We start from the raw sequence: 12,557 nt of genomic DNA, 5'->3' as shown, positions 1-12,557 counted from the left end.
CAACACACACATAACCACATAACTCTCTACACAGTAAAGAAAATAAAAGGGGCAGGCTCAGAAAATGGAAATTCAATTTACTTTACTATCCTCGGGGTCTTCTAAACCATCAGGTCGACTAAGGTTTCGAGCAGGCTGGCTGCAGACAACATTATCTTCTAGTCCCCAAGAGGGTACTCTCACAGGGGGCCTTTGGATTTCATCTGGGTAAAAAGCACCATCTGCTCCATCTGAAATAAAATTTTTGCAAGGGAAGGGTGAAACCTAGTACTAAAATTAGAATCTCTGTGTATAATGAACAAGATATAAAGGGCCATTTTAATACATCAAAAAAAAACTTATTTTTTAAAATAAGAACTGTATGTAATAAGCAAATAGACTACTCATTCATTCATGGTGAATCACATCTAGATGAAGCCTGTTAGTGTTAACATTAAAACTGCTTGTTATAATGTTTCTATTAGAGTTGACTGTACTAGCAGTTCTCTAATCCCACAAAGATATAAACAAAAAAACTCCATATTCAGCTATCCCCAAAGAAAAATGTTTTAATAACCTCTTGTCTCCTGTGTTGCATAAGGATTACCATATTGCAGAACTGGCTGTGTATCTGGTACTGCAGGAACATGACCATTTTGCTCCAAGCATGTGTTGAGACACTGTGACATCTGCTGAGGACTCTGGGAATTCTGACCTTCCATTTTCCCTTCTGCTTGACTTTCTGAACCCCTTTTAAGTTCCTAAAATTAACAAAACAAAGGTGAATAAGCAATCAAATATTTTATAAAAGCAGCATTAAAAGTCTAACCAAAATTTAACAATAAAATTATTTCCCTATTACAGTACTTTCCCCTTATCCACAGTTTCACTTTCTGTGGTTTCAGTTAACCAAAGTCAACCACAGCCCGAAAAAATTAAATGCAAATTCCAGAAATAAACAATTCATGTTTTAAACTGCCCACAACGAAATCTCACGTCAGCCTGTTCCATCCTGTCTGGGGACAGGAGCACCCACTTCCAGCGCGTCCACTCTGTGTACCCTGCCTATCTTTATTCACTTAGTAGCTGTCAGTTATCAGATCAATGGTTGTGGTATTGCAGTGCTTGTGTTCAAGTATCCCTTATTATGCTTAATAATGGCCCCAAAGTGTAAAAGTAGTTTAAACTTTACCAGAGGTATGTAGGTACAGAAAAAACTCTTATTTACAGGATTCAATATTATCTGCAACTTTAGGCATCTGCTTGGGTCTTTGAATGCATCCCCACAGATGGGGGAAGGGGGAGAGCTACAGTATGTTTACACTGTACACTTGGAAAGACTGGCTTTCAACGTCTCATAAATACCCCTTCCAAATACGACAAAATTAGAAAGCAGAATTAAGACCAATGTATTTTCAAATTTGTGCCAAGAAAGCACCCTTTGGAAAATATCTCTTACAACTTGGCTATTAATTAAAATCAAAGGCCAAAAAACCATCCCAGATTGCTTCCCTAGTAAATTCTATCAAACATTTAGGAAACTTATTTATAAAAAATATTAATACAGGTGGGACATAGAAAACTAATCTTGTATAAACTCTTTCAAAAACTAGAGGAAAAAAACCTTCTCAACTTACTTCACAAGGCCATTATTATCCTGATACCAAAACCAAACAATGATATCACAATAGACCTCATCCTTCATGAATATTGACACAAAAATCTTTAACTCATTAAGAAACCAAATCCAACAATATTAAAAAAAAAAAAAACAATACATCGTGACCAAGTGGGTTTTATCCCAAAAAAGCAAATTTAGTTTAACATCCAAAAATCAATGTAACTTACCATGTCACGGACTTAAGTCACAAAACACATGATCCACTGAAATATTTTATAAAATTCAACATTCATGATTTAAAAAATAAACATCTCAGCAAACTAAAAAGGAATTTCCTTAACCTGATAAAAGTCATACACAAAAACCTACAGTGAACTTTAATGGTTAAAAACTAAATGACTGTCCTAAGATCAATACTGGCAAGGATGTCCGCTCTTACCACCTCTACTCAACATTACACTGGAGATTCTAAAGAATAGATTAAGGCAAGATTAAGATTTAAAAGAACAGATTAGAAAGGGAAAAGTAAAACTGTCTTTTTATACAGATGACATGATCACGTATGTAGAACTATGCAGAACTAGAAGAATGAGTGAATTTAGCAAGGCTGCAGTATAAGGTCAATATATAAAATCCATTGTATTTCTACACATAAGCAACATACATTTGAAAAATAAAATTTTAAAAATTCCATCTAGATTAGCACAATTAAACACTTAAAAATAAATTTCACAAAAGATGTATAAGGTCTATACACTAAAAACAACAAATATTACGGAAATTAAAGAGAGCCTCAACAAATAGAGAAATATACTACATCCATGGACTGGAAAATTTAATATTTTAATGCTATTATTTCCCCCCAAATTGATCTACAGATCCAATGCAATCCCAATCAAAATCCTATCAGGCATCTATATAAATTGACAAGCTGATTCTAAAACACAGTAAAAAATGCAAAGGTCCTGAAATATCCCATTTTTTAAAAGCAGAACAAAGTTGGAAGACAACCTGATTTCAAGGCTTCTTATAAAAGTCTATAGTAATCACGAGTATATAGTATTGCCTTAAGGATGAAGGCACAGTTCAGTGGTTTGCAAACTTTTTCCGTAGAGTATCTGATAGTAGATATTTTCACAGCCTTGAAGGATACAAGGTCTCTGTCACAAATACTTACATCCGCCTCTGCTGTTACTGCCATAGGTAAGTGTTATCTATGTTAGCATAGCCATATGCTAATAAAACTTTACTTACAAAAACAGACCACAAGACATTTTTGGCTTATAGGCCTTAGTTTACTGATGCCTGATATGAATCTTCTTATATTAACAGAAAATCTTCATTTTATTGAGTCCAAAAATTTACCCATACATTTAGTCAATTTTCAACAAAGCTATAAAAGTAATTTAGTGGAGAAAAAGTATGGTCTTTTAAACATATGATGCTAAAAACTAGATATCCATGTACAAATAAATATTGACTATGTATCATACCATACACAAAAATTAATTTTAAATACATCATAAATCTAAACATAAAGCTAAAACTAGTTATTATCCACTGAGAGAAAAAATAGAAAATCTTTGTAACCTTGAGTTAGGCAAAAATTTTCTTAAGACAGGAAACAGCATTAACCACTAAGAAAAATGTTGCTAAATTAAACTACTTCAATGCTATGGAACAATGGAATGCTCATACACTGTAGCAGGAATGCAAAACGGTACAGCAACAATGGAGAACAATTGGGCTGTTTCTTAAAAACATACACCTACACGTAAACCAGCAATTCCATTTCTAGCTATCTACTCAAGAAAAATGAAAATACAAGTCCACGAATAGACTTGTAGATAATGTTCATAGCAGCATAATTCATAATAGCAAAACATTCGAACTAATCCAAATGCCCATCAGCTGGTAAAGAGATTAATGTCCATGAACTAGGGAATGGATAAACTCTGCATAAATGCATTTTCATGAAATGCTAGACAAGGTTAAAAATATAGTAAAGGAAAGAAGATCAGTGGTTTCTTAGACTGGGAGTAGCTGGAGAAGTTGACTACAAATGAGCATGAGTAACTGCAGTAATAAAAACATACTATAGTTTGACAAATAGTTCTACAAAAGTTTAAACAAATTCGAGAAGTATAGTTAAGTTCTTCTATAAGCAAAGGATAAACTACGTAAATGGAGTCGAGGTTTTCATGCACTGGTGGAGTCAGCAACTTCACAGGGGTCCCACCTCATAAGGAGTTCCAAGTCAACATCAAAGGTACATTAAGTCCTGGGCAAGTAGGATAGAGGGTAAGAAAAGGACCTGTAACAAGCAGCTCTGAGTGCTCATGGGGGAAACTGGAGGTGGGGTAAACAGAAGACAAGGACAAGGACAAGATAGTTAAGGTTTGGCTGTTTGGCAAATTGGAAGAATGAACTCTCAAGTTAGGGAAGATTCTTAAATTTGCATTCACAACACCTCCCAAAGGGTCCATGAACTTATTAGATGGAGAAAAAAGATTTATACTTTTCACTAACTTCTGACATTTAGCATTTTCAACTGTTAATGTAGGCTAAAAAAAACAAAAAACAAAAACCCAGCAATAGTTGCAGTACCTTTCTTTGACTTTGTCACCTAGAGATATCACAGATATATTCATTTCATATTACAGTCATTGTAGCCATCTCAAAATAGCCTTTATAATCATCACTACTTTTTTATGGTAAATTTATGGTAAATGTTTTATGGTAAAATTATGGTAATTATTAGACATGCTAAATCTTGTGACATTCTAATAAGCACATATATACAAAATTTGTTTTAATAGTTTTATAATTATTTCTTATGATTTTGTTTCCTTTGTGGTTCTGTACATTTTGCTGCATTAATTTAAAAATATTTTATGAAAACAGACTTCACCAGACTATCAAAGGCCCTTGGAACAAAAAAGATCAAGAATCCCTGCAGGATCTCCCCTATCTAAAACATTTCATAACATGAGCGTAGCTATCTTTCCTGAGCAAAACAATATTAACTGATTTGCAATTCTCCTAAAATAAAAAGCCTCCACAATTTAAGACACAGATTTTGCCAGAAGCCCTCTTTTATAGTTCCAGTTCCAAGGCACAAAAGTTTGCTTAGCTGGTTTGTCTTTGTTAGACAAAGTGCCTAAATTTATTTTTTCTCCAGGGCCCCAAAATGTCTCACAGTAGCCTTGGTTTTACAAATTACTCGACAAGTTAAGGATGTCTCTGGCACGCCAACTGTTAAATAGAAGAAATAATATACTGCTCTTATCTGTCACGTGCAGATGCTTTGAGGTTAGAAGAGAACAGAGATTAAATGTTTTGAATTACTTAAAACTCTCTGAAAAAGTTGATCAAGGTATATAATTCTCATAATCTCTCCTTTTATCACTTCCAGGCAGCCTCTAAGTTAAAGTAAAAAAGGTAAACAAATGGTAGCCTATATATATATAAATTTCATAAGATCAGTTTTTGGAGAGTCGTTATTATTTTAATCATCATGCTATTACAGCATTTCATTAGAGATAACTTCCATTAATCATTTATAAGTATATATTACTCTTCTTTCTCAGAAGAAAAGCAGATCATCTGAGAATATAAAATAATGATTCAGAAAAATCACTACTCATGGATCTGATGTTAAGAAACATCTGAAATAGTTTTAATTTAAAATTTTTAAAATTTTTTTCTCTAGCAATAGTTAACAATTTCCCAAAATTTTTTATCATTATTTCCCATTTTGCTTTGCCTTATTTTTTTACGCGATCTTTTCCAAATTTCTAATAAAGGGTTTATGCAGAATATCTAAAATAGTATAAAGATAAAGAAATGCTAAATAATTCTAAATAGTGGTGCTGGAATGATATGAAAAAAATAAGATACTTTAAGCTAGTAAGTTTCTAAGTAAATTTAAGTTGGTAGGGTTTTTAATCCTAAGGGATACACTAAATTACTTCCTACTATTAAAAATATTTTTAAATATACTTTATTATACTAGGGAGCTAGCTAAATTTTTAAAAACTATAATGAGTTCTTTTATTCATGAATATGTTCAAAAATATTTAATTAGTATCTACTATGTGGCAGGCACTGTTCCAGGCACTAAGGATTCAGGAATAACCAAAACAAAAATTCTTGCCCATATGGAGCATATATTCTAGAGCAGGTAAGATGGACAATAAACAAAAAGTACATATTCTATTAGATGGTGATAAATTCATTTTTCATTTACACACTCAACTAATGCTTAATGATCACTTAGTTTCATTCCACACACTGTGACTGCGTCAAGTTTTAAGGCCAAACAAAAAAGACTTGATCCTAACCCTATGAAGGACTGGGTCAGGGGTGAGGGAGGGCTCTGAGAAACACTGGGAGAGAAGACAAACATTAAGCAAGGCCTTGGCATAGCAGGTAGAAATTCTTATAAATACCACCTTTGAAGTAATATAAAAACTATATGTCACCAGTAGGAAAGTCAAGAGTTAACTGAAGAAGACGAGAGGTAGAAAGCCAACTGACCCACTTCTGCTGAATTTCTTAGGGCAGGAAATTAACTAAATAAAACTGCTGATTCCAGTATATTTCTTTTACTACAGGTTTTTATAAGCAAATGACATAAATTACATATGCCCTATTAATTTGTTTATTCATTCAATAAATATTTAACTTCAAATATTAGGCACGGTACTAGGTGCTACAAATACAGTGATGATGAATAAAACAGACACACAATTCCTGTCTTCATGGACCTCACAATTAAGCAGAGGAAGCAGATGTTAGACAAATAAGCACAGAAATAAATATTACAAATTATGGTTAAGTACTATGAAATAAAAGTACAGGTCCCAGGTGTAAATTTAACAGAGACACCTAATTTAGACTGGGAGGTCAAAGAAGGCCTCTCTGAAGTCATTTAATCTGGGACTTCAGGGTAAGTCAAGAGTGATAGGAATAGTTAAATATTTAGAGAGAAACAATAGGAATTCTGGGATATACTTGAAAAAATATCACTGGGGGGAGGAGGAAAAGATATCATGAGTGGATAAAGACGGCCATAAAGTAACGACTGTTGATGCTGGGTGAGAAGTACAACAGAGTTCATGATATTATTCTCTCTAGTCTCATACATGCTTAAACTCTTCTTTAAAAAAAAGAGTTTAACAATATAACAAAGAATTGTAGGCAAGAATATTCCTGACAAACATGAATGAGGGCCCTGAAACACGAAAGCAATTGGTGAGCTTTAATGCCTGAGTGACTAGAACGGTTCTCAAAGGGTGGTCCGATACCAGCAGCACCAAGAACTTGCTAGAAATGTAAATCTCTGGGAATGGGAGCCAGAAATCTGTATTTTAGCAAGCAATACAGATGGTTCTGATGTAAGCTCAAGTTTGAGAAATACTAAGACTCTACACAGAAGATAGTGAAACAAAAAATTGTGGCTTAAGATGAAACTACAGAGAGAAATGGAGGCCAGTCATATAAAATATTATAGGCTATGTTAAGAATTTTGGCTTTAATCCTAAGTGCATGGGAGGCCCATTAAGCAGCTTTAAACAATGGAGTGATCAACTTTACATTGTCAAAGGTTACCCTACCTGTGGCTTGAATAACTTTTTACCTGAGTCGAGAATAGAGGCAGGGAGTTACATCATGGAAGATGGCAGAGTAGGGAGTATAGCCTTCGGTCCAATGATTCCCAAGGAACTGAATTCTGACATCACTTCAGTGAGCTCTGAAGTAGATCTATACCTGTGAGGTGACTGAGCCCCCATGTGACCATGTGACATTGATTGGAGTCTTGAGAGAGATCTAAAGCTAGAGGACCTAGCTGAGTTATATTGGGATGCCTAACTCACAGAGACAAGGAGATAACAAATGTTTTAAGTCACTAAATTTGGGGGTAATCTGATACACAATATAATTAAGTCACTATATTAAGTTAATTAAAAACAAGTGTTTTCCCTGTGTGATTTAAGCCAATTGTACCACAACAAAAGGTACAAATGGTTATAATCATTTAGGACTATTTTTCACTGTCATGTATGAAACTTTACTATATAAATATGTAAAATATAGCTATTATGTGAATATGTAACTTATTTGTAATTATATTTTATGTATGAAATAAGCATATTTTATAAATGTAAAATATATAAAAATAAAGTATCTTGACTGCTTCTCTCTCTAAACATTAATATCTCTAAGCACAAAACACACTTAAGAGAGGTTTCTTATTAACAGTAGTGAAAAATCCATATTTCAAAAAGTCATCTTAAGCATTTAGAATAGATATATCCAAGTTCCTTTAAGATCTGATTAGAGCATCACTGTTTTAACTTTACAATACACCTAATCGAAATGCATACCCGAAATATTTTTTACTCTTCATTTGTGCTCCTATTGCTTTATCTTTAATCGGTTCACTTGCAGTAATCTTTTTAACCAACCTGCCATTGTGTTACCTCGCACTGAAAGAGAAAGAGGAAAAAAGGAGGGAGAAGGAAGGGAGGAAAGTGAGGAGAGAAAACTAATGCCAAGTAACATTTGAACACCATATACTGACAGACAAAGGACAAAAAAAAAAAGTTGCAAACAATCTTAAATTCTATTCTTAATAGGTTTCTTCCTCATAGTGATATGGCTCAAGCAATTCTGAAACTATTTTATGTGGATTATTGAATGTAGCAAATGAACGGATGTGCTGACATTGCTGGGCACCAGGATTCTCACTGGAATAGGTATACAAGTAAGAAATGAGGATGGCAAAGAAGAACCCTCTGAATTTGGACAACTCATGGTATCTGAAATGCAAGTGTTCCCTAGTTCTGCCCACTGAAAGAATCCAGAAGTAATGAGCACCAGTAGTAACCAGGCACACACCTAGGCCCCATATTTTGGTTTCTAAATATCATTTATCACTAATAAGGAATCACAACTCCTTGGGGAAATAACTGATTCCATAGTTGGAGCAGAGTTTATTTAAAAAAAAATTTTTTTTAAAGAAAAAAATAAGGCCAATTCCAAAGATGAGATAAGAAAGGTGCAAGATTACAAAATGAGCTAGACTATCTTGCAGTGCTAAAAAGAAATTAAGTGCTAAAAAAACCAACAACATCCTTTTAATACTGGGGCATATCAGAAACCAGCTTAAAGGTACCCCCCTGACCATATCTAGGACTATGTGAACATCAAATTAAAAATAGTAACAAATTCTTATTCATTGACGAAAAAGAGTTCATACTGATGACTGTCAAATAGGAAGACAAGAAGGTAGGTAGATGGATAAAGACATCCAAATATAAACTAAAAATACATACATATATATGGTGATAATAAAAAACAGATTTGGTCCTTGTCCCTAATCCCTGGCACAGATCTAAAACTCTTGAAATTTATTGAATCATAGGAATGTCTTTCATCATTCATAACAAGTCCTTTTAAACTTTAGACCATACCTAAACATATGCTAAGAAGGTGACTACTGGTGGGCCCTCCAACAGTTTCATAGGAGGACCTGGTCACCAGAAAGACCAAGGGCATTACAGAACTGGAAATTTTAGCAGCTGCCCCTACACCTCCAGGGATAGGAGGGAGAGTGGACACTGAGTTAAATCACTTAGCCAATGACTTATTCAATCATACCTGTGTACTGAGACCCCAAATTAAAGTTCTTATATGGTCTGGGGAGCTTCCGGTTGGTGAAACATCAATGTGCTAAGAGTGCCACATGTCTGAAGAGGGCATGGAGGCTCTGTGGCAACCCCACCCCCACCTTGCCCTCTGCATCTCTTCCATTTGGCTGTTCCTGAGTTGTACCCCTTATAATAAAACTTTACAACAAAATGTAACCGTAAGTACAGTGTTTTCCCGAATTCTTCAGGTCATTCTAGCAAAATATCTGGGTGGGGGACGGGGCATGGAGCTAAGCCCTGAACTTGGATCTGCCAATAACTCAATAGTTGGTGTCAGGGATGAACTGAATTGTAGTAAACCAAGTTGATGCTAGAGAATTGTTAGAACATAAATGAGGGCAAAGGAAGGTTCTTCCTTATTATAGAATCCCAAGAGACAAATAAGGAAGAAGTGATGAATTCGAAAAGTCAGAATTTTGCAAGTACCACAGTAAAGCCAAGGTCTATCTAGCACTCAGAATGACTCTTTTACCACACATCATTTTGTAATATCATCATCGGTCTTTTAAATGGGCGGTCCCTAACCTTTTCGGCACAGGGACCAGGTGCTCCTATGAGAATCCAATGCCTGATGATCTGAGGTGGAGCTGATGCGGTGATAAAAGCATAGCTGCAAGTACAGATGAAGCTTCGCTCCCTTGTCTGACGCTCACTTCCTGCTATGCAGCCCAGTTCCTAACAGGCCATAGACCAGAACCAGGGGTTGGGGACCCCCGATTTAAACTACTGATTGGTTTTCCAAGTTAATGTAGATCTTCCAAATGCTGGCACATTTCACTAAACAATTTTTTTAAATCATGGTCATACTATTACTACCCATCTCATTAGAAAAGTCTACAAGCATTGGGAAGTATCAAGCGTATGGTGGCAGAAACAAGGTTCTCAAAATTCTACTTCTGCTTAAAAGACTGATTTATCATTGGCAACAAATAGTATTAACTGTTTTTCCTTAGAGTAATAGGCTCACTTCACTTCTTTCCAATGTCTGCCAAATACCCCAGAATGAATAACCAAATTTTATCTATTAGTTGTTTTTTAAAATAGAAATAATGTGCTGTGAAAGGAGTGGGTAGTTCAGCTCCCAACTCCAAAAATCGATTGCATAGGTGCTTTACCTTAAGATAACCATTGTACTTCATCAGGAAGTACCTGCCTTGGAGGTAGTTCCCATTTCCTCACACAGAATACCAAAAAGATGTGTGTCCCAAGGTCAAGTTTCAGTAAAATTAATTATTCTACTATCTCATCATCTTAGGTGAAAGTAGCTTTAAAAAAAAAAAACTGAATGCACGGTTGGGACGACTACAGGTAATTACTAATGCATTTTGGTGCCACTGCCTTGACATAGTACTAATACGTCAGTTTTCTCACCACTGCTTTCACACTAAGTGGGCGAATGTAACACAATGGGGGGGAAGCAAATAATAATACTTGAGTATTATGAAAAGAGTTATTCGTAGAGCTCTAAAAGACAATGGGAACCCTCCCAAAGGACTACATACCACACTGTGAGAAATGCTACACTATAGTACCTTTTACATTACAAAGGAATGTTCTTGCTAAATGTTAGGTTGTGCTATAACTTCTAAAACGATTACATTAGTATTACTTAGAAGAAAAGCAGATAAATTATAAGATTTTATGTTGTCCTAAACTTGAACACTATAATTTGTTTATTGTTAAATACAGAATATGTAACAAAGACTAAGTTTCAACACTTAAGCATTTTTTCATAACGTAAAGTAAAATATTTTAAAATATTTAACAAAAAACATTTTCCATCTAAGTGTCTAAACAGCCTTTTCTTTATTAACTTTTTTAAAAAACATCCTCGCATGAACTGTAAAATCTGTCCCTTCATAAAGCTGTATTATCATTCAGTGTCATATGAAACATTTTTTAAAGTGCATTGTTCAATACCTTTTCCCTGGAGAGGTTTTCCAAATGTGAAGTTAGACCATGTATTTCTTTGTCTTTCTCTGCCAACTGAAGCTAAAGAAGGAAAGAAATAACAATTAATTTTTTTCATTACCTACTCTCTCCTTACATTTCATGAGTTTATACCAGTCTATCAAAATAACTGCTATTACTATATCCATGTGTTTTCCTTGGTTCTCATTCTTTGACATCTCTGATTTGTCATTATTAACCAACTTCTTTTACTCTTAAAACTTTTCCTCTGGTTTATATGGAACAGCACCAACATTGTCATCCTCTCATGCTGTGTGTGTCCACTTCACAATTACAAATATGAGTATTCTCCAAAGGTTCGTCTTTGGCTGCTTCTTTCTGTATGCTCTGAAAAAGTCCCTTTCTTCTATGCTTTCAATTATCATTTCCATGGGAATAAATCACAAATATTAATTCATGCACACTCTGTCTTTCCCAAAGTCCAAATCTGCCTTTTTAATTGATGATTAGACATGTTTTCACTGTTGTCTTCCTGCACGGCAAGGGCCAAATGCCCCAAAGCTATTTTTCTATTTTTCTGTTAATATTATCAATCTCAGAGCCTGCTGTGATTGAAGCTAGGAAATTATGTTAGCATACTTCTTCCCTCTCTCCTTCCTCTCCCACCTCACAACATTTTCAGTCTCTAAGTCATTCATTTATTCATTCAACCACCACCCATCACTTGCTTGTTACAGCATAAGCATTGTGGACACAAATAAAAATACTACTACTCCTTAATGGTTTTTCCCATAAGAATGTCTTTCAAAGCTCTCCTTACCCTATTCAATGGTAAGGTGACTGGGGAAGGTACCCAAGGAGGTGAAATTATCAATTCATCCTAAGAATATTTCTACCTGATTTTTTTACCTTCAAAAGCCCTTCCCACCTATAAATCCTCTCAGTGCTACCAAATTATTCTCAAAAAGACCCACTCTAGCTGGGTTTTCTCCTTGAAATATCTGAGCAGCAAATCGCGCCCAAATTCCATTTTAGGCTGCCCAAATTTGTCTTCGTCCTCTCTTTCGAGTCTAATCCACTCCATTACAGACATTAAAGTCTTATTAGTCAAGACTGCTCACAGTGCCCGGACGACGCACTGCCCTTCTGACCTCCAAACCAGTATGAGTAGTTCCCCATTTCCTCAGGATGCCCTTGCGCTCTTTTCCCAGCTCTGTTTCTCCTCTCTTCCACTTTGGTCTTCCAGAGGTCTAGTTTCTCCATAGTCTAACTCCTAAGTATTCAATTGGAAACAGCTCTAAAATACTTAAGACTCATCATTTATGTAGCAA

General features: G+C 35.0%; 1 protein-coding gene across 2 annotated transcripts in view; it reads right to left on the bottom strand.

The window, feature by feature from the left end:
- TAX1BP1 (Tax1 binding protein 1) overlaps positions 1-12,557 on the bottom strand; it is a 68,085-nt gene that overhangs the window by 14,922 nt on the left and 40,606 nt on the right. Inside the window, exons 14-16 of one of the 2 annotated variants that reach the window (XM_039862619.1) lie at positions 11,236-11,307; positions 557-740; positions 82-230 (exon numbers count right to left, since the gene is read on the bottom strand). In XM_039862619.1, coding sequence (XP_039718553.1) covers positions 82-230; positions 557-740; positions 11,236-11,307 — 405 coding nt within the window. The remainder of the gene's footprint in view (positions 1-81; positions 231-556; positions 741-11,235; positions 11,308-12,557) is intronic. The other variant, XM_039862620.1, reaches the window with a different exon arrangement.

Source organism: Pteropus medius, unplaced genomic scaffold, assembly GCF_902729225.1.
Source record: "Pteropus medius unplaced genomic scaffold, Ma_sr-lr_union100, whole genome shotgun sequence".
In the NCBI taxonomy this organism is placed as follows: domain Eukaryota; kingdom Metazoa; phylum Chordata; class Mammalia; order Chiroptera; family Pteropodidae; genus Pteropus; species Pteropus medius.
This window is presented reverse-complemented; position numbering and strand designations above follow the sequence as displayed.